General features: G+C 40.2%; 1 protein-coding gene across 1 annotated transcript; it reads right to left on the bottom strand.

Moving 5' to 3' along the window:
- Positions 1–958: 958 nt before the first annotated feature.
- LOC111594167 (tyrosine-protein phosphatase 10D) lies at positions 959–23,446 on the bottom strand. Its single transcript, XM_023307353.2, has 11 exons — positions 23,394–23,446; positions 21,787–22,105; positions 9,839–10,085; positions 9,468–9,755; positions 7,495–8,167; positions 6,991–7,433; positions 5,829–6,266; positions 3,610–5,762; positions 3,101–3,359; positions 2,892–3,020; positions 959–1,459 (listed from the first exon to the last, which is right to left on the bottom strand). Exons 2-11 carry the CDS (start codon positions 21,868–21,870, stop codon positions 1,428–1,430), a joined length of 4,746 nt encoding a protein of 1,581 aa, XP_023163121.2. The 5' UTR covers positions 21,871–22,105; positions 23,394–23,446; the 3' UTR covers positions 959–1,427.
- Positions 23,447–27,965: the final 4,519 nt, after the last annotated feature.

Consider the following 27,965-nt stretch of genomic DNA (forward strand, 5'->3'; position numbering starts at 1 on the left):
TTGGCTAACTGAATGATTGGCTGACAAGCTGAGCTAGTAGCAAAAACTATTGTTAAAGACAATTCCACATGAAGTTGGCCAATTCGAATTTATAAACAGCTTGAAAAAGACGGCAGAGTGAAAGATTTTGTACAGCCCAATCTAATAGCTGCCCGCCACAATTTATGAAATATAGTAGAAATATATATATCTATATATATATATATATAAGTATAGTCTGATGGCACTATCAAATATCGGTATGAAAGAAGCTTTGATTGGCTTTTCATTTTCTTTATTTCATTTTGAATGAAAATGAAATACTGCGCACTTTATTGAATGGAATCAGTCAAGAATTTCCGAGTTTTCTTCGATTAAAATAAAACACATTTCTCAATGAAATTTCATTTATTGTTTTTTCTTTGTGCTGCACTCAAGTTTGCTTGGATCAATCGTGAATGCATTAATAAAAAATGCTCGACAATTTCAATGACAATTCGTGTTGCTGCTGTTATTCCGGTAGTACGAATATACATATATATATATATATATATATATAAACGCGATTTATTGCACATCGAGCACACGCTTGACTATAGATATGTAACTGCTAAAGTTGTTCATATGGCAAAGATTTAAGATATTTATGTAGCCCCTATTTATACTAAACATATATAGCTCGATATCGGCCGGAACAACAGCAACAACTAATCAAATTTATCAAAAGAATACATATATACTTTATACATATATATATATAAAAAATAGAAGTAACTTTAAATAGTTAAGATAATACAAAAAATACATTTACAGGCACACACAATTTACAAAATAGTAAAAAAAAACGTGATTTCTTAAACAATATATAATATAACATATGGTATCATATAGCTAGCTATACATATATAGGAGCATATATAGTTATTTAAGCTTACAATCGACTTACTAATACTATATATAATTTTAATTTTTTTGTTTATTTTATTTTCCGTTTAGATTTTAGTTTTGTTTTTAAAAGTATAAAATAGCTAATTATACCTGAAACTTAAGATTAAACGCTCTGTTGTTTTGGTCTAAATTGGCATTGGCCTGGAAGGCGGGGGGCGTGGCACACGATCGATCGCTCTCTCCACTCTTCAGACTGTTGTTGTTGCCAAATAAAAAAAATTGTAGACAAATCACATCCAGCACATCACAGGCAGAATTTTTATAATTTTTATATATATATATATCTAAATATCTAGATATATATACGCTTGTATATATATATAATATATATGTGTGTATACTTTTAGCTTAAGCTTAGGTCTATATACGAGCTGCTGTTGTCCTTTCTATATATATTTATATATGCATTTGCTGCTCTCTCTCTCTCGCTCTCAAGCTGAGTTTTTGACTGCCTCGCTCTATCTCTCTCTCTCTCTCACTCGTTCTCTGCTGTCTCCCTTTTATATGCCTGTCTCGGCAATGCCTTCATCATCTGTTAAAATACAAAAATGAAATAAAATATTTATTAAATTGATTTCATTTTCATTGCTAACAAAATATGCAAACAAATTTTAATTCTTGCAACAAATTTGAATTGAATAAAAATATATTTTTATACAAATATTTATTCTTTTTTTAACATGCCCAGTTAGTTGTTAGTGAGTGTGTGTGTGTTGCGTGTTTGGCGCGTGTATTAGTTAGAAGGGTTTTTTTTTTAATTTTTGTTGAATAAATTTTACACTACACTACAAGCAACAAGTTAGACAGTGTGCGCTTTTTATATACAATTGTTAGTTTTTTGTGCATTTTGTTGGTTGTTTTTACTACTTTAGACTAGAAAGAGTTGTTGTTGTTGTTGCTGTGGAGTGTTTTGGGGTGCAATTTGTGTTGTTGTTGTTGTTCTTGTTTATGGTACAAACCTAAAAGCGGACTCTTATCAATACCATCACCATCCTCATCATCAGTGTCTGTGTCTGATTGAGTGCTAGTGCAAATGTTTGTTGTTGTTGTTGCTGCTGTTGTTATTGCCGACTGCTGTTGTTGGTCCTGATTGCTGCTGCTGCCCAAGCTGCTATTGCTGTTGCTGCTGCCCGTGCTACTGGCCGTAGACAGCGTTGCCGTTGTCTCATTATTCAAAGGCTGCTGATCATCGTCTTCATCGGCCTCTTCATCATCCTCATCCAGCTGCTGTCGTTGTCGTTGCTGCTGCTCCAGCTCCAGTTCCAGCTCTCTGTCCAGCTCCTCGGCCAGGGCCAGCGAGGCGCGCAGCGGCGTAGCATGCAACATGTGACTGTTGCTGTTGCTGCTGCTGCTGTTGCTTGCGGGCTTGGGGCGCTCTAAGTAAATTTTAGTCACTGAATTTCGTGAGTTGCAAACAATTTTGTGAAGGCAGCAGTTGAGAGCAGTGTGGATATATATATATATTTATATATATATATATATATATAAATATAAATATATATATATATATGTATATGTGTGTGTGTGTGTGGGTGTTAGATAAGTGTATGTGTGTGTGTTTAATATACAGTGAGTGTGTGTGAAATGAGAGAAGAAATTCATTAAATTATAACAAATTTGTTGGTTAGTGACAAAAAAGTGGAAGAAACAGCTGCAAACCCAAAGAGTTGTGTGTGTGTGTGCGTGTTTGTGTTGTTGGTGTCTATATATATATATATATATATATATATATATATGTATATATAAATAGATACACATATACACATATATAGTTGAGCGCTTGAGAGAGCTTTAGTACAGCATTAGTCAATAGTAGTTAGCAATTAAATGATTAGAGCAGCAACAGCGATGTTCACCAAACCAACGACAACTTTCAAAGATATAGACAGAGACACAGGGCGATCGAGTTGGGCGGGGTAGAGAGTTCGGGTGCTATTCATCTGTTTGTGCCTGCCTTAACTTACCCTCATAGCCATCGTTTTCGTGCAGCTCATGCGAGTCGGCTAACAGATGCTCTTTGCCCTCGAGCACGGCCAACAGGCATTGATGTATGCAAACGTATTGCTGCTCCGTTTGCACCATGAAAACGCGCTCTACATACGAGAAAGAGAGAGAAGCGTTAGATAAGCTCAACTGAATTTATCTGTATTTATATATATATATATGATTATACCCTTGCGCATGGCAAACACAATGCCAAAGATGTCCACATAGTCAGATTTGTTAATGTGCTGCAGTATTCGATCCAGAGCTATGAATGTGCCCGATCTGCCTACTCCGGCGCTGCAGTGCACGATGATCGGACGCATATCAGTGCCGATGACGTCACGAAAGGCGCGCACGAATCGCACCAGAGATTGCGGCGGCTCCGGCACTCCAAAGTCCGGCCAGGTGGTAAAGTGAAAGTGTCGCATGATGCGCGATTCACAATTCTAAAAAAAAAAGAAAATCGAATTAGAAGAGAAGAGAGAAGCGTGCGCAATACAAAAAGATAAGTTGAGTACTTAGAATGAGAGAGAGGTGAAATAAGTTGAGCAAAAATGTGAAATTTGAATTGAAATTTACTTCTCCGAATAGCTTCTTTAATTTGCATGCATTAACTTCTCACATCGCTGAAATACTCTGAATCAACCTCTTCTCGTTCTGCTCTCTCTCTCTCACTCGCAATCTCTTGCAACTTACCCTGGAGACCATAAACTCAGCTATGGACCAGTCGAGAAAGTGCGTATCGGTAATGAGCTGCACTTTGATATCACCATAGAATATGGGCACCCGATCTATGGGCCAATACTGATCGCACTTCTCTCGCCCCTTCTCGACGCAGCGCGTTAGCATGACAATCGCCCGCGAGTTGCTCTCCCAGCACATGCGCCAGAATTCCTCGCGCGTCGAGTGCAGCGGTCCCTGCGTCACAATGAACTCACGCGGCGAATTGTGGCCCGGCATATAATTGGCGTTGATATAATCGGAGCCATCATCATCATCCACTGGCTGCAGCTTGAAGCGCGAGTGATCGTACGGCAAAATGTTGGTGAAGCGATTCTTGGGCCGATTGCAGGGTAGATCCGCAAAGCTGCAAGCCTGATCGCGGCCAACATGTTTCAATTCCTCAAACTCCTCGCTAAAGCGAAAGTCCGAATCGGCCGACATGAGGCGATAGTGTTCCGGAAAGTCCTTGATATGTATCGGACGATTGGGCGTTATATAGCCATCTGGCAGAGCTGTCAGCTCGTCCGGCATGCGAGCCAACTTATTAGTCGCGCGCCGCATGCTATGACAGCGATAGCGATAATAGCCCAAAGCAGCCAGCAGACAGAGCGCACAGAGCGCTATGGCCAGCGAGCTGGCCAGCCAGAGGACATCGTCGCGATCCGTGGTAATCGGTGCGCTGTATACCGTATCCGTGAACTTGTCCTCGTCCGTAAAGGCGCGCACCTTGATGCGATACGTGGTCGCCGACTTCAGTGGGCCATTACAGTAGCCGACGCGATGCTTCTCGCAGCCAGCACTGCCAATGGTGAAGTCCTCATAGCCCATGCTCCGCAAGCTGACATTTGCAAATGGATTGTACGGCTCGATGGCCTGGTAGGGCAGCCAAACGGTATACGATTGCACGTCCTGCCAGCTGGGCATTTCCAGGCCGGAAGCATTCTTGCCCACATCCTCGGCCACAATGATCGTGTACCAGCGCACCAGGCCATGGGCATTCGAGAAGTAGCTCTGGCGGTAGCGTATCTGGATGGTGGTGCTGCTATGCCCCATCTCGATGGGCATAACATGGGCAGGCGGTGCTGGGGGCGCCAGGATGGGCATCAGCTGCCGATACTCACGCTCGGCGCCATAGCCATAGCCCAGCGCCGATTTGGCCTGAATGCGAAAGATATAGCTGTTACCCGGCACCAGATTCTCGATGCGGGCCTGCGTCGCATTTGCGGGCAGCTCGTAGCTGACGGCATCCCTGGCATCATCAACATTCTGGCTGCTAATGCGATAGTGTTCGATGGGTCCGTGCTGCTCCTGCACAGCCAACAGCCATTCGAAGCTTATCTCGCCAGGCTGCACATCGCTGGGCTGGAAATAGTCGACACGACCCGGTGCTGCCGGCAACGTCTGATAGCTGGCCGAGATGGGCGCACTGGTGCGCATCATGGCGCTGCCTGCGTCGCTGCCCGCTCTCGTCGACACGGTGAAGGTGTAGTTGTGATACGGCTGGAGTCGCTGCAGCGTCAGCTGCGTCTGTGTCGTAATGTTCTGTAGCAGTTGCGGGCTGTCCGGATCGGCGCTGAGGTATTGCAGCTCAAAGTCCGTGTATTCACCAGCTGGCGCTGTCCAGCGCAATGTTATCTCTCGTGCATCCAGCTGGACGGACTGCAGCTCACCAATGGGCAGCGGATGCAGTCGATACAAACGCTGTATGGGCAGACTGGCTACGCCCCCGCTTACCGTCCACACGGTTATGTTGTAGAGGCGACCAGGCGTGAGGCCCGTAAAGCTAAGTTTCCTCTCGGTATCATTAGCCAGCTTCTCCTTGTCCTTGATCAGCGGATCGCCGAGAGAGAAGCGATAGAGATCGAAGCGTGTGCTGGAGGCGGGCGTGGGCGTGTAGTTCAATATGATGCTGTTGCTAGACTCGCGCTCCTGCTCTTGCTGGCCCTGCTGCTGATCCTCGTCGAGTCCATTCGAGATGAACACATCGGACTGAATGAGCGGCATGGTGCGCGTCGATAGATGCGTAATGCCAGACCGTATGCCATTGGAGCTGGCCTGTACCTCGAATTTGTATTGACGACCTGGCGATAAGTCTTCAATGGGTATGCGAACGCTGGAGGCGCCATCTGTAAAGGATAATGGTTTAGAATTTCTTCTCTCTCCGTCTCTGTTTCTCTCTTCCATGTACTCACTCTCCTGTTCTGCGGGCAAGTGCGTCACATTCTTGTACTCCACTAGCTGCGGCTCATCCGTGGCCCACCATTTGATCGTATAGTAGTCGACATGTCCATCGGCTCGTGGCCACTCCAGGGTCAGATTACGTGAATCCACCAATGGCACAACGTTCGAGACGGGCTGCGGTGGCATCGTGATGTTCAGCTCGAGTGGCGTCGGACTCTCCACGCCAAAGCTGAGCGTGTTTACTTGCACCAAATAGCGTTCGCCGTAGCGCATGTCCTCGATGCGCGCCTGGGGCTCGTGGACATTGGGCAAACGCTGCCAGGTGCTCGCCGCTGTGCGATAACGCACGGCGTACTCACTAAAGTCGCTGCCCTCCGGCGGTAGCCAATGGAGCCACACCAAATTTGTATTCACTGTGCGCTGGGTGAGATTGCGAGGAGGCTTCGGAACTGCAGATGAAGAGGGAATGAGCGTTGAGCTAACGAAGCTTTGACAAAAATCAAGAAATTAATGTGATAAACGCTTGGGCTCTGCTCCACTTGATTGGTTTGACTCACTGCTAAACTCTTCCGATGAATAGTTCAGTTTGATTCTAGCATCAATCTCAATTGTAATACTATTTTTAGCCGTGAAGCAATTGAATTCATTGGCAACTTCATTCTCAAAAGAATCACATTGAAATAAACTCTTTTCAAAGTTAAAATAACATGTTGAAGCTACTCAATTCACAATTTGATAAGGTATTTCTATGCCTACTCATTTCATCTGATTGTCTATGACTATGGTAAATGATTCAAAAATGAATCATACGTGATTCTGCATTCCTGGCTGATATTTGACTAAACTTTAACTGGTAACTACATTTACAATTTTCATTTTATGCTAATACAATTCAAACTGGATTAATGAATAAAAATAATTCATATCTGCATGGCAATGATTCGCAAATGAATCACATGCAATTTCACAATTCTGTTTCGATTCCACTTCAATTGATGTGAAGCAAGGTCCAAATGATTCAAATGCATTCCACAATTCTGTCTACAGTGTAAAAACGAACATTAACTATAAATATCTATTTCTATTTGAATTTAAATCACTCACTCTAGGCACTCATAAATAAATCACATTCATAATTTAAGCGCTGTCAGAGATTTTTTACTCCACACTTACAGACTGCCTGGAAATATGCATGCGGTTCGCTGCGCATTTCGTGACTAATTGCATAGACCTTGATCTCATAGCCGGAGCCGGGATGCAGATACTTGATGATCAGATTGGTGTGATTGGTGCTGATGGTGCGCTCCTCCTTGGTGCCATTGCGCTGATAGTGCACCTCATATCGATCCTGCTGCGAGGTGACATCGCTGCGCCAACTGATGTTCAAGCCCTGGCTAATGCTGCGCAGCTCCTGGATGATGGGTGCGGCGGGCCGTGTATCCCGTGTCAGGCTTGTGCCATTGGAGCTGATGCCATTGGAGAGGGCCTGCACCTCGATGTTGTAGCGTCTGCCCGGCAGCAGCTGGTCCAACTTGTATTCCGTTAGCGACGTCTCCACCTGCTGCTGCTGTGGCACTGTGATCGCCGCATCCGTATCATTGAACTTCTCAAAGTAGCTAAAAGGAAGAGCAACAAGTTTAGGGAACTGTTCGAATGGTCGCGACTGCCCACACTCACCTTATGCGGTAGCTATCCTGTTTGCCCGTCTCCGCTGGCTCCCAGGACAAGTGCACCGCATTGCTGCGATCATCCAGATAGCCGTGCAGATTTCTCACCGCAAGTGGACGCAGCGTGATCTCCGCACTCGCCGGCCACGAGTGCACATTGTCCGATATGGTTTTTACCACGACGTCGTAGCTTTTGCCCGGCTCCAGTATTTCGGGATAATCGAAGTAAACGCTGCTCGCCTCGGTGCGCGGCACAGTGAACACTCGGCGCGTGGTCGATATGGAGATCTGAAAGCTCTCGTACTCACTGTAGGTGCGCGGCGGCTCCCAACGCACCCGAAACGAGCTGGTTGTCGTGTATTTGGGATCGAAACTAACGTTCAGTGGGCGTTCCGGTACAGTGAAATAGCGCGCCGTAGTCGGTACTGAGGTCTCATTCTCGGACACGGTCTGCACGGATATGTTATAGGCGCGACCAGGCACGAGACCTTTGAAGGCAGCCTGCGCTGGCCCAGGTGGCTCGCCCTCCCGCTCCACATACAGCACACTCTCGATGGCATCGTCCGGCGTTATTGAGACCTTGTAGTGGGTGTAGAGACCAGCTGGATATGGCGGCTGCCAAAGCACAAGCAACGTTGTCTCGTTCCGGAACCAAACGATGAACTTGCCAGGCGTATTGGGTTCTATATGGGACATGGGTTGTTGTTTTTTTTTTTGTTTGTTGAAGGGAGGGAGTTACAAAGATGTTTTACTACGCTGGACAACTAACGGAGCCGGATAGGTGGGTTAGCACTGTTAATATGAAACTTACAGCTAATACAGACAACATAATAAAGACGCAGCACGCTGTTGCACAATGTTACCCAAAGCGGTTGAACCAACTTATTGAAATCAAGCTGAACGTTGTATGAAAAGGAGTTAGACATTAATGTGTGAAGCGAAGGTGCAAGAAGCATTAAAAGTTTAAAGGAAAAGGTGCTGCTAAGCTTGGGACTATATCAAGATGAAGGCTGCTCATGAAAACTTGACTAACACAAAGAGAAAAGAGATTGACAGATAGAATAAGTAATGCAAGGCAGGAGGAACAATGAAGGATGAAAAAAACCGAGAGAAGGAAATGTTTTTAAGAAAGCGAAGGAAACTTATTAAAAAGGAAGGATGAAATAAAAGAAAATTGAAACAGAACCAGGAAAGAAAAGTTTTGAAGAAAGAAACTAAAGGAAAGATGAAAGCAAAGTAGAAAGGATTGATGGGTAATCAAGGACGAATGGAGAGAATTTCTGTGACAAAGTAAGGAAAGATGAAAGCAAAGTAAAAGCTATGGATGGGCAATCAAATAAGAATGGAAACTCAGCTAGCAAAAGGCATGAGGTAGGAAAACTGATTAAATAATTAATATAAAGAGCAAAAAGACTTAAGTTAAAGGACACATTATAGCTAATGGACTTGCCTATTGATTATGAGCTGAGCACAATTGTAGACTAACTAGCAAAATATTTAAAAAAGAAGCAAGTGTAGTCTTATGAGCTGTCTGGAGCTAGTTCAGTTGAAGCCTGGTTAACACTGTGCAGAAGCGCAAGAGTTACTTAAAGAGTATTAAAATAGTCGTATACGCATTTATTAGCAATAAGCGAGACACAAATAAACGATAGGCAGACAACATATTGAGATGTTACTTAAGGTTACCTTCGAGTAGATCCATTGCTCGGCTGCACAACTTTTACGAGAGACAGTAAGCAACAGAGAGAAAGTGAGGTGAGAGGAGAGAGTGGGGAAGAGAGTGTTTGTTTCTTCTGTTAAAAGCAACCACAACCAATGGGAAAAATGTTAGACCAAATGGAGTTCTTTTCACACCATTAATTTTGTTGGGATTATAATAGATGAGTAGGGAGATTAGCCCCGACAGCATTATTAATTCAGGTGATTGGGTTTAGTAGTTGCAGCGATTGTTGGGACTGCGTGTGCCAGCGGAACGGGACTTACTTGTGGTGAAGTTGCGACTGGTATAGGCCACCGATTCCTTGCCCTGGTATACGGTATATGCCTGCACCTGATAGGTGCCGCCCGGCGTCAGCTCCTTGGCGGACAGCTGCAGGGTATCATTGCCGGCGAGCAAGTAGCTGCGATTATATTCGCTATGCGGCGGTTCCGTTAGCCCCAAAACTTTGATCTTGAAGCCGGAGTATTTGCCCGTACTTGGCGGCTTCCAGGTGATGAAGGCGCTCTTGCTAGAGCGCAGCTGTACGCTGAGATTGTCAGGTGGATCGGGTGCTACACGAGCGACACAGAGAGGGAGTGGGCGAGGTGAAAGGAAGTTTAATAAGGAGCAATCTCAGCTTACTCAAACACCTTACCTGTGGTTATATTTACCGTCCAGGTGAGCAGCTCGCGATGCGTGGAATTTGTGTAGTACAGCCAGAAATTGTACTCGCTGCCCGGCAGGACACGAGATAACTTAATGTTCTGACCTATTTCGCTAGCCGGTATTGTCGTATTCGGCTCCGGATAACCAAATGGCGGACTGTAGTCGATGCGGTAAAAGGCATTGTCATTGCTGCTCGCATTTGGCACGCTGATGACCAAATCGGCGCCATCAGCTACCTGCAAAAAAGAAACGTAGACAGTGTGAGAGAGAGGGGCTACAGTGAGTGAGAGAGAAGGGAATTTCAGTTGATGGATGTGTAAAAGCCCGTTCGGTTTGGCTACGTTTAATGGAGGAGCTGTCTTTGACAGCTGCTCGCTCTGGCCCGGGCATAACTGACCTATATTTTGAAATATTTAATCTTGCACTCTTGCACGTCTTGCTGTTTCCCAACCCATTAATCATAGCGATAAGTTGCATACACGCACACGCACACACACAAACGATAAGAGTCATAGAGCGCCAGACATATGTACTGTGGCCCAAAATACACACACACACACACACACAAAGTTGAGTCACAATGTCAGGGCTAGAGCGATGCGCTCATCTGTCTCTCATGCACACACGCGCTCTCTCGCTCACTCTCTATTAGCTTGCACATCGTGCTCGTTAGGCTTACATTAATCTATATATGCGATTATGATAATGACTCTGAAACTGTCAAATGACTCAACTCAACTGTGTCAAATGCACTCGCGTGTTGCATAAGTAATACGCTACGAACAGAGATTCGTAAAGACTAGGGGACTACAGCTTGGCAACTCGATCGATTTTTGGTGGAAGACAACGCAAGGAAGTCAATGGACAAGAAGAGGCTAGATCAAGTCAACTTCACTGATTGATCAGTTTAATATATGTGTGTATAATATATAACATAATATACATTTATCATTATTCCCTGCTGATGCCATACTTTTAAGGGAAACTAATCCAAATCGCATTCGACAATTTATCCAAGCGAGGGATGCTGCAAAAACCAGTTCAAAGACGTGATCAGAAGCAAAAAAAAAAATATATATATATAAAGAATTGCAATAATACGCAGTTCGTTCGATATCTAGATTCACAATTTATTTTATTAACTACTTTCAAAACGATAATGAAGCGAATGATTAGCAAATCTCTTACGGCCTGACTCGATAATTTAGTGGCATATTAAACAACAGCGGATAGTACGCGGATCCATCGATGACGCCTATCACGAATTCCAAAAGAAATACGAGAAACAAAAACAAAAAAAAAACATCTTGAGCACGTGACAAATGGAAGTGAAGAGAAATTGAAGTTCAGCTACGACTGGTTTGAGTCCAGGTAATTCTCTTAAAAACAAATTGCTGCTGGCTGAATTTTGTGTTTGATTTTGAATCAAATCATTTCCCAAGCTCGGCAGGCAGCAAAGCGGAAAATCACAATGATTTTTCCAATAGATTTGAATACGAATATGAATATAAATAGGGATCCGATTCGAATTATATTTCTCCATGTGACATGCGAACAATGGAACAATACAGAAGTTCATTTAGCAAAATTTCCGATTTATTGTGATTTGTTTTTCTCGTTTTTGTTATTATTTTTTGATTGGAGGCCTCAAATTGGCATTGCGCCATTAGAACCCGCCTCCACATTTGATGAATAATATGTTAGCTTACAATTTACAATTCACAATTTGCAAATGGCAATTTGAATGCAGACGCGTTCTAATTGGAGTATATAGCACTATAATTGAATGTGAGTAACCCATTGAATGTCTTATTAAAGCAGCTGTTATTATGCTATTATTACCAGGCATAAAGTACCGCAAAGAAGAATTCACTAATGTAGTGCAGAGTCAGAGTCAATATTTGATAAGGAGATGATGATGGATGCAATAGCAAAAGCAGAGGTGCGAAAGCTGCAGCCAGTAAAACGATTACGATTAGGAGAAAGGAAGATAGAGAAAGCGAAAGAGAGGGAGAGAGAAAGACATAGATATGGAGATAGAGAGAGTAAAGAAGAGATAACAGAAATAAGGAAAGTTTGAAGTGTGAGTGATAGAGGGAGAGATATACTGAGAGAGAGATAGAAAGAGAACAGGAGAAGAACAGGCGCCAAAGCGTTAGTGCCATAAGACACGGATCGGAGCACCTGCAGCAATTGGATCAACTCGTTTGACATCTGTGTATACATGGGATAGGTCAGATTCAATTGTATTGATTGTAGATATAACCAAATGCCAATAAACATTTTAGTTTGAATGTCAAAATTGAGGTTTAGCCTGCGCAAACGTAATGTGAGCTCGAAATTAAGGTTTGTTTGCTTGGACAGTGTAAACAGCGAATCAGTCCTAATGATAAGATTCGATATTTACGCACTATTTATATACCTGGACTCTTGGTGCTAATAAACGAAGATCGAATAACATATTCTAAATGCGGACAATTTGTTTATTTGTTCGTGCGGCCATGCGAAAAAGCTTACAGATTACCTAAACTTATATGTATATACATTCAAATACATATAAATATACGGATTACATATCTATATAACTGTGTCTTTCTATATGAACTATGTGTTTGCAAAAAGGAAAGTAAAGTCAAATATCATATTTCTCTCTTGGAGCTTATGGCAAAGACATTTACTGGCATTTGACACATGGGTTTGAAGTGTTTAGTTATTGACTGTTATAGCTAGGTGTGCGTGTGTGTGTGTGGGCGTATTTTTGGGGCTATTTATAAAGCACTTGCAGTTGACATTGCCCACTTATCTGATCTGTTGTTGTTTTGCCTTTCACTTTTCGTTTATGATATTTTTTTTTGGGCGCCTCTGGGAAAGTTGCGCGAGTGCGCATAGCAGCCAGCTTGTGTCGACTGCTTTGGCACTTGGCACTTGGCACTTGGCACTCGATTCGCATTAATGAAGCGTCGACCTTGTCTGCTCATTACAAATGCAATGCGATTGTCGCCCAGCGGCAATTGCAGCTGCAATTAGTTTGCTTTGTTTTTGCATAGCTTGAAACCTCAAGACGAGGTCGTGAACCAATCAAATGAGCCCCCACAGCCCAACGAGTGACCCCTCGCTGCAGTTATTTGAAAAGAACCCAATGTCAGGCACTGTTTGATGCTCATGATCTTCAAATGTGAGACAAAGAGAGAGAGAGAGAGAGAGAGAGAGAGAGAGAGAGAGAGCGGGTGTGTAGTACTAAGGGGTGAGGTGTGCTCGACTTTAAATAATTCCATGACGCGCCAATTTCCTGACCATGCGGCGCTACTTAAATAATTTGTAATAATTACAAAACTAAACAAAATATTTTTTTTTTCATAATTTTTGCTTTTTTTTAACACCAACACAAAAAGCACTCACATAACAAATAATAAATAAAAGAGAAGCAAAGCTTAAATAAAAACCACAAACGTAAATTTTTTGCGTTGAGCTGGCAAAAAAAAGCAGAAAAAATGCTGAAAAGCAACGCAAAACAAAATAAAATCAAAGAAATTTGGTTGGAACTCGCAAAGCAACGCAAGTGAAATACTCTATAGGCATAAACACCTTTGAATCACATATAAATCTAATCAGAATCTCAGACCTAACAAAGTTTCAGATCTTAAGCAAATGAGCAAAGAATTAGGCAACAATTTAAGTTCTAATCGGCTTAACGCTAAAGCTGAAAAGTGTTTCTGCTGTTGACTGATGCTATCAAGAGTAATGTTTATATATATGCAAGTTGGCATGTTTAGAAATCAAATTTGCTATAAGGTATATATAGCTTGAAGTGCTTAACTTCGATGTATAATCCCACTCCTTCTCTTGCTGCACAAAAAGCTGAGTTTTCATAGAACATTTGTGCAAATAGAAATTACTTTCACTGTTTCTGCTCCTCTGCAGATAAGAGTCTGGCATTTGAGCTGTTATAAAGCGCAGATAACGTCGCCTGCATATTAGAAGTGCCTAAGCTATATCCTCCATTGTTGGGCACCAACAAACAGGAGACATGAATTAAATACTAAATCCAGTCTAGTGTCGCTCGAAAAACTACTTCAACTGGAACTTAGTTGACGAGAAATAGAGCTGATGATATCTATATAGGTATAGTTGATATAGTAACATGATTTCAAAATTACATATGTACTATATCATTTATAGATTGCCCTAACTTGTGGAGCCATGCTTAGACTTGGAATATATTTAACAAAATCCAATTGGATTTACAGAGCATGCCCAAATGTTACTAATAGCAGCTATGGGATATAGTAATCCGATCTTTCCTATGCCAAACATAGGAAGACGTAAATAGGATGGTCTAAACAGAGTTTCATTGAGCTTTAGTTGTACAGATTGAAGCACAATCTGGCAAAGCACATTGATCGGGCACACACATATCTATATCTATACATATATATCTATCTATATCCAGTTATGTTTATCTAGCTATATTTTCAACCTGCTGTGACGCAATCAAAGCTAAATACTCTCTTTGTGGAGGGTATAGACAGTCGCTTGCATTAGTTGTGGGCAACAGAGCGGGCAGGTGCGCCGTGTGGGTCGGCGTAGCGGTGGTGTGGGGCAGCTGTGGGGTCCAGTCGTTCGTGCTGTGCATCTGTATGTGTGTGTGTTTGTGTGTGATTTATAAAGCGTTGTTGGTTTTTGCTAAATATTTATATGGCAGCCGCCGAAACCAGTTAGGCGAGCATCAAGTTTTATTTATTTCGTTTTGTGTTTAATTTCATCTTCTTCTTCTTATTTTTCTTCTTTAATATCATCAGCTACTTCTCCTTCGCCTTCCTCTTTGTCTTTGTCTTCTACTTTTATTAAATCACTTATTTGTTATGTAGCCTGTATACGATTTATTCAATAAACAAATTTTATTTCGAGTAAATAAATAAAATTTGCAAATTACTAGAAACGAGAGATAGAAAGAGAGAAAAAGCCCCAACTAGATATGCCCATGTACCTGGCTCTAGTGGGCCCCCTACACTTAAAAACCAACAAATTGTTTAACGTTTAGTTTTCTTTTCGACTTGGCCCAGTTATTTTGCGCGCATATACCCTGTATTTCGTGCAGTGCTTGCAGTATGGCCATGCACGCACCTCAATCTTGCAGCGGGAAAACTTTTTCGCTTTCATGGCTCATCGGTTTTACAAATAGTTCTATGGGCATAAGCTGCAGTTGCTTTAGCTCTGTATATTATATGTTTATCAAACTTTTCATCTTATTATAGCTCATAGATTCATGCTTCCTCTTAGATTGAGTTTTATTTCTTTAATTGGATATTAACTAAAACAAATTCTGACTGTGATTTCAATTTAACGCAAGTTTTATAACCTATTTGTGTTCTTCGTTTTTTTGAGTTGCTTCCAGGGCATTCTCTGGTCTATCACTCTACTGCTGACATGTTTTGTTTGCTATTTTTTTTTTTTTTTGAGCTGCTGTAAAAGGCCGTCGCAATTAACATTAATTAATGCAGAGGTTTTTGCTGCTGTTGCTGCAGCTAGTGCAAAATTGTTTTATAGCCAATCATTAGCTAAAGCGCACTGCATATTATATATATACATATATATATATATATATATATATATATATATATATATATATATATATATATATATATAAATATATATACATATATAAGTTTATATCTGTATATATTCATATCTTTGATCAATCAGTCGATTGGTGCGCCACACTTGCAATTATATAACAGAGCTTTAGCCACAATTGCCCAATTAGCTGTCTCTGTTGACCATTTATGTAGGCCCAAATGGCAGCTAATTAGGCAAAACCTTATATATATATACATATATATATTTAGTTCATATCGAATAAGCACGCCGATTGGGAGCAATAGCTGAAACAAAATGAAGGAAAGTGGAGCAGCAGAAGCAGACAAAAACTACCAGGCACAGCTTATAGAGAAGTGGAGCTTACAAGTCTTATATTTATTCCTATATCTAAATATATATATGTATATATAAAAAACTCGTAACTAACAATTTAGGTAAAGACATTTGAGGAAAGACAAAAGTCCCTCATACATCACTAAGACTGCCCAAGTTAATTTGAATCAACTGTGTTACCGATTACAGTATGTATCGAAATCTATAGATTTTCATCTAATTATAAGCTCTAAGAGATTTTTGATATTTTGAAAGATTTATCAGTTGATGAAGCAAATAATATCATAACTAAATGTTATCGATCACATTTTGTAATTATCATGCATTTTCTCTAGTTCAAGAGCAGAATTATCTTAAGTAATTCAGCTCTACACGATCCTAAGTTGAACTATCGCTACAAGTATCGGTTGTGGCAACATTGCCATCTCTAGTGCTGGGCCAATGCAAGCAAATGGGGCTCCGTGTGCGAAACTCTGCCCGGAAATGGTTACGATAAGTGTGAAAGTTATTTCAGTGGCAAAATAATAAAATAAATAAATGTGAAAGAGGAGAAGACGGCGACGCGCGAGTCTGGAGTAAAAAGTTTGCATATTTTGGCTTTTTATGACGCACTCAACGGATCTGGGAAAGAAGCAAAAAGAACCAGTAAGAGGGCCTAGGAATAGAAAAGAGGGAACACCCTGATTCTTTAGTTTACATGACTTTACACAGCACTCGCTGCCTGACAGCGACAGCAGAAATAATTTGCCGCTAAATGGTGGGCTATTTTTAAAAAGGCACTTCATCAAGTGCCGCCGGATGATTGCATACCACACACATACACACACATGTGGAACTACTCCAGTCTAGGAAGAAAAATAGGTGTGTCTGTGTGTGTGTGTGGAAGTTGGATGAAGTTCGGCATATCCCTAACACAGACAGCAGAAACTTTGCTCTGTAGACTCGACACACAAATGACAATACACTGAGAACTATTTGCTGTAAGACATGTGCATTTATCCATTTACATTCATTATAATTATAGCTAGAAACCATTAGCTATGGGGAAAAGCATTTGCCTATGAAGTTCTTTGATAACACTAGCAGGGTATCAGGGTATGCTCAAGTCAGGCAAGCCCAACATTATGAAAATGCAAATTACAGAGTATTTGTTGTAATGTTAATGGGGTAGCAGGGTATACCCAAGTCAGGCACGTCCAACATTATGCAAATGCAATATGCAGGGTATATTTTTGGCTAATACTAATAAGGTGTCAGGGTATCTCCAAGTGAGGCATGAAAAACATTATGCAATATGCAGAGTATTTTGTTAAATTATATTAGCAGGGTAAAAGGGTATCTTCAAGTCAATCATGGCCAACATTATGCAATGGGAAGGGTATTTTCACGCGCTCAGCTTTGTGAAAGAAAATTAATTTAAAATTTACATTTTCAAATAAAGTTTTATAAAAGATTTTCAATTAAAGTCTAATTTTTTTTTGCAGTGTACTCACTAAACGTTTTACATACACGCCGCGCACAGATAAGGCTACAAAAAAAAAAGAGGGAAGAGGCAGAGACAGCTGCCGGGCAACATAAACTGAATGATTTAACACGCGACTCCAACCATCGTTGTCAACCCATTTTTGGGGGCACTTTTTTTTGTTTTGCCGGCGTTGCCGCCCAACAGAATCGAACGGCCAGCACCCGCACTCGCCCTCACGATGGGCAAGTACAGCTGTGCTGTGCATAACAATTGGCCCAACTCAACACATGCCTATGCCGCCGCCGCCCGTCTCCCTCCGCCACCTCCTTCCACTGTCAGTTGTTGCTGCTGCTGCATTCCAGTAAACAAAAAGTGAGCCGCAAGTTTCGACAAAGTGCAGACCACACCCTATAAAAAGAGAGCCACAAGTGGGGGCAGCGGGCGGGGGGCTTCGGTTTAATTAATTAAAATTAGATCAGACGTTCGGCAAGTGCAACGAACGAAACAAGTTCATAACGATGCAGGCCAGCATAAAACTAGACATAACAATAACAATTCCAAGTTAAACAACAATTACAACAACAAACAGATTATATGCCAAATGGATGTTAGTCAGCTATAGTTATACCCTGTATCTTGCAAGCATGCAGCACACACTTGCTTCAACTTGTATGTCAAACTTTAACTAGCTGTCAAATTGGACTCTTGCCTGGAAATGGTTTCATTTGAAAGAACATTTCTTTGAACTTATTGAAAGGTTTCTCTCATTGTTATAGCCTGTATCGAAGTAGCATTTAGATCTTGTCTCTAGTTTGTACTGTCTTTAGCTCTAGACAATTGGTCTTTAATGATACTATTTAGCAAGCCCTTTAATTGGTACTTGACATATTTAATACATATACTAACTAATATTTGTTTCCTAAGCTATTGATTAGCTATCGAATTGCTGAGAATTAACAGTCACTTTAACCTATTGTCAACAACTAATTAAGTTTCTCTGGCAATTGCGGGTTGCGGGTCGAGCTCGGGGTAAGGCGTCAAAGGCTGAGCTTGCACTTTGCTTTTTCTTTGGAATGAACGCAAATTGAATGAACTTTCATTTGATTAATTGAAATGGCGGCGGCGCGTGGCGTTTGATCAATGATTAAAGACACAAATGTAATATCAAGCAAATGGCGTTGCCAGATGGCTTAAACAGCAACAGCCCAAAAAGTCATCAATGAAACGCCTAACGCACAAATAAACAGACAAACTTCGCTGCGCTGATGTCATCGAACTTTTTCGGTTAACGATTAGTAATGCGTGCGATCGAGTACGCACTGTTAGCACTGGGTACTGCGAGCTATGTGTAGTTCTGCAGTTCTGAATAGTTAGTGAATAAAAAGTCAGTTGTTGGCTAGTGGCGAGTCGTTATAAGAAAGCAATGGGCTGTCGTTGGTAGAAGCTATTAGAAAATAAGTTCTGACTAGTGAATAATGACTAATGATTTATGATTGATGAGCAATGAACAATTATGAAGGAAGAATGAATCCTGAATATTGAATTTTGAGTATATAGATTAATAAATAATGCTGATTAATGAATAATAAATAATGAGTATTCAGTATTAAGTATGGAATAATACTAAACGAATAATGTATATTAAATGAATAATGCTAAATAAATTACAACTTTTGAACATTGATCATTAATTATTAAGTATAAACTGTAAATAATGAGAGTAATGAGCAATGAGTAATGAGTAATGACTAAAGCAATTCACAAGTAAGTTAAGTATTAAGTAGGAAAAATTGACAGATAACCAATGAGAATATGTATTAAGTATAGGCCATTAAGCAATGACTAATTGGCAAGAGCAATAAGTAATGCGTAATGAGTGGACTTTGAATTATAGGTAGGTAATATTGTGAATTGAAAGGATTATGCAAAATGTTAAGGGAAATGATTAATGAAAATTTACTTATGAGTAATGACTAATGGATAATGAATAAGCTATAGAGTATAGAACAATGAGCAGCTAATAATAAAAAATGAATAATGAATACCTAGCAACAATAAACAGTAAGTAATGACTAATGAGTATAGAGTAATAACTAGTAATGATTATTAAATTTGAAGCAATAAATTTTAAGATTTGATTGGTTGTTTGTCAGTTGTCAGCAAATGATTAGCAAGTACTTAGTTGGCAATGAGTAATGTGTGGCCAGTATCAGGTATCGAGTATCGAGTATCGAGTAAGCTGTAAAGTAACACTGGATTCATGCGCCGGCACGTAACGATGCGACGCATCTGATATTGTGATTAATTCAAGGCAAGGTTTCGCTCAGATATTGTTGTTGTTGCTGTGATTCTTCTTCTTTTATTATTATTATTATTATTATTATTATCGTCATTATTATTATAGTATGTTGTTGCTTTGGCACGTGAGCCAAGCGGCAAAACAAACAAAAGTCGGCGGCCGCATTCCGAGTGATTTTAATTGCAAGCTGCAAAAACAACTGTGAGACAAACTTTATTTATTTCTTCTTTATCTCTTTTGGCGGCCGACAGAGAGCCCGAGAGAAGGGGTGAGGGAGGGAGATAGAGAGAGCGAGAGCGTGCTCAGATTTAACTGAGAACAGGACAGCTTTTAGTTGTCGCAGCGACAGCCCCACACATCGATCGTGAGGAACCACCCAACCTTGAGCGATTTTTTAGATTTACGCATATCTGGTTTCTGATTCTGTTTCTGTTCCATTCGTATTTCGAGTTCTGGCATACTCTAACAAACAGGGCAGCTAAGCTATGCATATGTGACATATAGAACAAGCAATAATGGATACGCTTCAAATTTACTTTAAATAACGACGTTGCTTTCAATTAGAATATAAATATGATTGAAAGTCATTTGACTATATAAAATATATATATTCTGATGAACTGCATATATAGCACAGATATCCTATATATCTGTACTATAAGTAGCAATCAACTCCTTAACTTCTCATAGAGTATTCCCACTTCACTTTGCTTGCTATTCCACCTGGTTTCTTCTTTGCATTCATATATATGCATATAAATTGATATATATATGTATAAATATATATATATTTAAACATGTCGCATTGAGCTGTACGAAATAACAAACGAGTTTTGTAAAAAGTAAATGCAAAAAATAAAATAAAAACAAAATCAAAAAAAAAAGAAACAGAAGACTCCATGATAAGTGTGGAAGAGAAAGGTCTATCGGACCGGATCGTGCGTTAGTTAGGAAATAAATCGAGACATATATATGAATATGCAGTATGGCCAAAATCTGCATATATATTGTGTCTGTATACATATCTCAAAATCGAAATGATTGCCATGCTAAGCAACAAAAAGAGAAGAAAACGAAAAGAACGAGTTCTGAGACGTAATGTAATTAATTACTGGCATTACGGAGTTACGGAATCTCGGGTTTAACCGCCCACTTACAATAACAACAACAACAATAAAACCAGATGTGATTAAAAACTTTATGACACCAAAAATAGCACGAGACCACGTTAATTTTTTGTAATTTGAAATTGTGGATGAGCCGCAAGGAGATCGGTGGCATGGGGTGCGTCAAAGATTGATTGACTTGAGTTCTATAACTCAGAAATAGCTTCCAATTAAAATGCAACAGCCACAGTAAATAACATCAATCGATTTTTTATGAGGCCCAATGACAACAGATGAGAAGAAAGGATTGGGGGAGGGAGACTGGAGCTGCACAATGGTAGCAGGGCGTGTATAGCTGAGGAAGCGCTGCAATTTTGTTTACATAAACAATTTCAGTGGGCAATTCGAAATGGCAGCTGGAAGCTGGAAGCTGTCTTAAACTAACAGAATACCCCCTTAGTCCCACCAAGGGTCTATATGCCTGGTAAATCCCCAGTAATTTCTAGTAGCCTGGCAGACGCCAGTGTGCTCACTTTTTATAATTGTGGTTCGTGTTAAATAGACGATTTAATTTCAATGCATTTAGTCATCAGTCAGAACCATGCGTGCCTTTATCTAGATATATTTATAAAACTAATCATGTCTCGTAACGCCCCCCACCCACTCCTCCCACTTACTACCGTTAAATTTTGTCAATGAAGCGATTTATTTCAGGCATTCCATCATTTTTGAAGCGATACGGCGTGACTAATTTGACTTGGTGATCGAACATAAAATACCCTGTTAAATCAATAGAGTACGACGGATAATTGACATGTATTATATGAATCTTAGCTATATTTGTTTTCCATGCGAATATATCTATACATATATAAACACATATTATTTCAAAGAATTAAGAAAAAATGTATTCTAAATAATGTATATATATATATATATATATATATATATATATATATATATATATGTATATATATATATATATATATATTTTTTTTTTTTTTTTTAACTTTAAACAATACAATAATTAAACAAACAAATAATTACAAATACAATAATTAAATATACTAAATGCTATTAATCATTGTTTAAGCCACCCTATTCACTCGTTTTCTAGTGTATCAGACGTCACTTACCTGTGCCCAGCATATTGTTAAAATGCCAAAAACAAGCAGCATTTGTTGTTTCTTCTGTTGTTGTTTTGGTTGCTGCTGCTTCATTGCGAGTACAGTGGTAACTCGTAATCGTCGACGATTGCGGCTTTTTTGCTTCTTGTTTATTTCTTTTGCTTCTAATTCGTTGTTGTTATAACATTATTTGTCTGTTGCTTGTGTGTGCGTGTGTGTGTGTAAATATTACTCTCTCGATTGGTCGTCAATTAATATTGCACTTGTTTACAGCGACAACGACGTCGACTTCGGCATTGGCGTCGGCAGCGTTTGTTTTTATTGCTTTCTGCAGAAAAAATAAAAGATGCAATGCCGCGCGCTTGTTACAAAATTGTTGTTGCTGCTGCGTCCGCGTCTGTGGCTGCGACTGCGGCCGCTGCAGTCACTCTTGTTGTCATTCGCTTTGATTACAATTTTCGCTGCCGCTGCTGAGCGAATGACGCGACAGCCGCAATTCATGGAATGCGCCCATGCCAAATGCTTTTTATGGGCAAACAAAATTATAACGGCACTGTCACACTGCCTACTGCTGTTGCTGCTGCTGCCCTCTCAAAAGAAACGAAAGAGAGCAGAGCGGGCGAGAGAGCGAGAGATAGGAAGAGCAGCAGCAACAAGCGAAAGCGTCGCAACGTCACGGCTGCAGGTAGAAAGCAAACGAATGAAACGGAAAACTGAAGAAGTGACAGAGACGCTGCCTGCATCGCACATGCGTGTGTATGTGATGCAAGAGAGCCACGCACAAGTGCGTGTGTGTGTACATTGCGTACAAATGCTTGAGAGCGAGCGAGCGGGCAGGCGCGCGTGCGTGTGCGTGTCCGTGTAATAACGGCGCTTTACAACCGACGCAGTTGCTGCGACTGCGACAGAGTTGTTGCTGTTAGTGTAGCTGCTGGCATTACGATATAACTGCTCGTCCGCCATGACAATTACCAAACAATTGTTGTTGCTCTTGCTGCTGCTGACGCTGCTGCTTCTGCTGTTCTTCAATTATTGCACCCCCATTTGGTTGTAATTGTATTAATGCTAATTGCACGCATTTATTTCAACAGAAAACAACAGCAATCCCACACACATACACATGAGAGCGCGCGCAGTCGCCACCCAGCTTACATACACAGACGAACACACAGAAACCAAGTGCGGCGGCGCAACGCCGACAGCGACGTCAGCTGCGCACGGAAAAAAAATTCACTTGTAATTGTAGTTGCTGCTGCTTCTTCTGCTTTTGCTGCTGCGTTTGCTGCATTAATTAAACTAGTCACGTTTCGTTGTTTTTTTTTTTTATTGGTATAAAATGATTTTTTTGGTGAAATTTTAATGGCCGTCGCACTGCTCATATATGTGTGTATGTGTATAAATAACACACATATCTATATTTTTTTAACTTTGCAAATTTATGCTAAATTCCAGCACAAACACAAGTGCCATTAGCTTAGTTATTAACTAAACAAATACAAATAACACGCATTAATTCAGGCAGTAGCAGAGTTGGCCGCAGCATCAGCATTAGCGGCGGCGTTCGCATTTGTAAACAGAAACACAACAAAAACAACATTAAGAAAAAGTAACCGTACACAATCTATGAGAGCGCCTCCACTCCTCTCTCTCGCTCACGCTCTTCCTCTTCACACACTCGATCACTTTTATTTGTTGCTTTAATTGTTGACATTAAAGAATTACTTTTAAAATTTGCATTGAGACAAAAAAAAAAACACAATACACAACGGAAGTTTTAAAACATTTTTTTTGTGAATAGAAAAACAAGACAAAATAAAAAAATGTTTGTACAGCGCTATAGCGCGAGCGACAACAATAACCGTACCGAACGAAGATGTGGATAAAAATGAACAAAAACAAGTGGATAAAACAACAAAAGCAGTGTGCAGACCAACACTTCTTATTTCGCAAATCGATGTATCGATAGGTTTGTCAACGTTGGTATTTTAGTATTTATCCTTTGTGCTGGGCCATAAAACAGAGTTAAAAAGCGACATCTATGGCTTAAGAGCTAAAAGTAGCTAAGCGCCTAAATTTAAATTTGAATTTGAAGTATTTGCAATTAACAATAGAATTTCAGGGATCTTCAATAAAATGTTCAGTTCTTTCGATTGCTAAAGTATTAAAGAAAACTAAATAAAATTGCTTAAAGTTTCACGAAAGGTTGATTTGCACGCAGTTTCAAAATCCGTTCCCATAACGTACCAAAAAAAACGATAGACAACAAAACACTGCCAGCCATCGATAGTACTCAAGTATCGTAAAGAATTGACAATAAAACCTGGTACCAAATTATTTGAGTGAGCAAAAAATGGAATATAATTGAAAATAAAACATAACTTTTAAATGCTGTTTAAGTGCATAACGAAAAATTTGAGTTAACATTACATTCGTTACCGCATATCTAATGTATCTAATTTGGTATGTTACAATATAAATTTAAGCAATCAAATATTTGAAACAGTTAGCATGTGCTTGTTTTTTTTACAAGTCTTATAAACTAATAAACTGATTTTAATATTACATTTACATTCTATAAAATAATATCAATTTTGAATGCAGCTTGCGCGCGCTCTGTGTGAAACATCTGCTCATAACGCTTGCTGCTGGCATTTTTAGCGTTAACCTGTGCGCGCATATCGATAAATAACTTCGATATGTTTTTTGAATAAATATATTTAAATATTACCTATTTGAGTAATTGGCGCCAAAGTTGAATTTCGAATGTGAAAATAAAGTTCAAATTTAGATATATGTATAATTGCTTTCTTTGCTGTTTAAAAGAATTTATAAACTCACTTAAATCTTTGTATAGAACAAAATTTACAGATTCTCAATGACGACCTTTAGGCTAAAAATTACTTTTTTCTTTTTTATAAATTGGCTTACTCATTCTCTTCTCTATCTCATTCTCTATATATATATCTCTCTCTCTCTCTCTCTCTCTCTCTCTCTCTCTCTCTCTCTATCTCTCTCTATCTCTCTCTCTCTTTCAGTTTGTTTCCTGCTTTCTCTTTCTATATTAATTTCTCTCAATCCTTTCCCTCTCTCGCTCTCTGTTTGACTTCCCTCTTCTTTCTGTCTCTCAAACTTTCAGTTTCTTTCTCATTCCCTCTCACATTTTCCTTCTTTCTCTATCTTACTTTATGTTTTTTCTTGTTTCCATTTTTCTAAGATATTATAACCAGCTTCTCTTCTGTATTTATAGGGTATTAGGCAGTCGTGTCTAGCTCTTTCTTTCTTTCCTTTTTGGCGTTATTCTTAACTTGTTAACTGGCATGATAATTCCTTCCGTAATACGCGTGTTCATTATGTTAAACACTTAACATGGGACATGCGTGTATTAGCGGTGGGTGTGGCTCACCCACACGTACGCCCACACACACTCGCAGAGAAGCCTCGCTGACTCCCACCAAACAATAGCTAGATGAATGTGTAACACACTAATTAGTCTTGTATGCGATTCATAATGATAACAGTCATTAAAGTACACCTGTGCCACGCCACACAGGTGTGTGTGTGTGTCGACTCTCGAGTGGCACACACAACAACAACGAGCAGTGAAGCTGTAGCTGGATAAGTTGGAAGTTTGGGCTTTGGTGTTATATGCTACAGCTTTGTCTTTGAGCTCTTGCGTGTGCTTTTGATTGCGCGACTGGTTCTTGCCACATGGTGTTCACTGTACCGCATGCCGACACAGTGCCGATGCCTTTCGCTGCCTTTAGCGTTTGCTAATGCGACCGTGTAGACGTGCAGCTCTACCCGCTCACATTTGCCTATATAGCAAATATTAACACTCACACTCACACACACAAGCACACACACACACACACACACCCACGCACTCTCATCGTTTGATTCTCGGAGGATGACATGTCATGTTTTCATTATGCTCATGTGTCTAAACAATTATCCTGCAGGCATAATTATGTCTGACATTTATAAGCCTTGACACTTTCGGTTTTCGGTCATGTCACACACACAAGCGCGCGCGCGCCCACACACACACACACACACACGCACAACACACAGTTAAAGCGTTCAGCTGTTTATTTTAATAGTAATTAAAAACTAATTATTAAGCAACTCTTAAAGTGTTTTACTTAATAGATAAATCCATTTATATATATATGATTGATTGATTGATTGATTGATTGACTGACTGATCTTTTAAAGCTTTAGCCTTAAGAAATTGAAATTTAATTTAAACGATTGACAGTTTCTAAAGCTGACTGGCCGATTGATGATATTTTGAAGCTTGAGTCTTAAGCATTAGTCGGACAGAAATATAATCTAAACTCTTGGCCTTTTCTAAAAGAACCTCACTAATCCCTTGATTGATTGATTGACTGATGGTCTTTTACAGCTGATAAATCTATAACTATGCTCTTAAATACTTGTATACTTCTAAAAACATTAATTGGCAATTTTAATAGCGTTTCACTAGTTGATTGATTGATTGATTGACTGATAGCAGCCACGTGGCTACAAATTGTAACTACAATTATCGTAGTTTAATTTAGTTTTATTACTTATAACGCTTTATAAGGGCTTAGGAGTGAGCTATTATGATTGATTAAGTGTTTGATTGACTGATTGACAACCTGAATCAATCAAATTTAACTATGCTCTTTTCTTATTAGTTTGTAAGCTGTTTCTTGTAGTGTTAATTGAGATGATTGATTGACTTGATTGATTGCCTAGATTGATTGACCGACTTGCTTGATAGCAGCTAGAGCCTCAGACTCATACCAATTTCTACAGAAGTCCTAAGCTCTGGGGCAGCAGTTAGTTCAGCTATAGCCACTCAAAGCCGGATGCTTCGCTCTGTCCACGCCTCGAGTTGAAAAATTACGGGGCCTGGGCAAAAACTTATTTTGGCGTAAAATTGAAAAATTCTTTTGGGGTCAAAAGAATTAAGCGCGAGCTGATTGTTTAAGTGTTTGCCCAAAACACCGAATGGGTATATGGATAAAGTTAAGAAATACGTAGCACAACGGAAATACTCGATTCCTTGAACTGAAATGGAGTCTTCTGTTGTTCCAGCTATGGCTGTCTCAGTTGGTAGAGTAGCTTCTGGCTTCTATGAACATTATTGACATTGGCTGACTATATACTATAGATATAGATAAGATAAAGATAGATATAGATATGATTATAGTTCTCTGATCTACTCTAATAGATCTGATAAAGATCAAGCTAGCTTTTAGCATTTGCCACAAGGAGAAGACTTAAAGCTGCAGATCACTTGACTATATAGACATATAACATATATACTTTAGTTATCTGTTCTTATTCAGTCATATATACTTAGAGCATTTGTGATTTCAGCTAACTTTTTGTAACATTTGTCGTCTTTGTCTTCTGCTTCTGGCTTTATGGTTCTAGTCTTGACTGTGGAACTGAATGCTGCGTTGTCCTGCGGCCCCTTTGGTGGTGGTGGTGGTGGCGGTGTTGGTGGTGCTGCTGCTTACCGTTATTTTATTATGCAAGAAACAAAAGTTTCCATTTGTTTGCAACGCTTCCCGTTCAGCGGCAACCATCAATCATTCGCCGTGTTGTGCGACGTCTTTGCAGGACGACAAAACTCAGCTAAGAAACAGAAAGAGAGAGAGAGGGGGGGAGGGTGGTAGAGGGTGTATGTTGAAAAAATGTTTCATTTTCACACACTAAACAAATTGCAAGAGCTAGAAGCAGTAGGAAAAGGAGGAGAAGTGAGGTGCAGCGGGAGCAAGAAATGGAAAGGGAGCAGGAGCAAAAGGAAGCTATGGCAGCTGCAGGAGGAAGCAACATCAGCTGTAGCAGGAGAAGTAGCTGTAGCTAGTGGGCAGACACTGTTTTGGGATATGTCCTGGCTGCCACTTGCCACGTGCTGCCTGCCACGTGCTGCGTTTGGTTTCGTCCTTCGTCCTTGGCGCTGCGTCCTTCTGGCTTCATCTGCTGCCCACATCAGCCGTCGCATTCCTTTAATCTTCCGCTTCCTTCGGCTCCTGTCGCTGGCAAATAGTTTTCCTTTAATATGTTTCAACTCTTTCCTTGACTCGACTTCGCACTCACATTCCCCATTTGAGCTCGTCTCTATTTCTATTATTTTCAGCTGCCTGCGAGTTGATCGAAACTTAACTTGAACTTCAGCATCTGCACGATTC

The sequence above is a fragment of the Drosophila hydei genome, unplaced genomic scaffold (genome assembly GCF_003285905.1).
Source record: "Drosophila hydei strain 15085-1641.00,03,60 unplaced genomic scaffold, DhydRS2 tig00000090-arrow-arrow-pilon, whole genome shotgun sequence".
In the NCBI taxonomy this organism is placed as follows: domain Eukaryota; kingdom Metazoa; phylum Arthropoda; class Insecta; order Diptera; family Drosophilidae; genus Drosophila; species Drosophila hydei.

What these genes read in the sequence shown, in the direction of transcription:
- LOC111594167 (XM_023307353.2), bottom strand. Translation starts at nt 21,870, where the DNA reads ATGAAGCAGCAGCAACCAAAACAACAACAGAAGAAACAACAAATGCTG. An exon ending in CTGAGTTTATGGTCTCCAGG is followed by an intron (nt 3,360 to 3,609) that starts GTAAGTTGCAAG and finishes TTTTTTTTTTAG; the next exon opens with AATTGTGAATCGCGCATCAT. An exon ending in TGTGTTTGCCATGCGCAAGG is followed by an intron (nt 3,021 to 3,100) that starts GTATAATCATAT and finishes TCTCGTATGTAG; the next exon opens with AGCGCGTTTTCATGGTGCAA.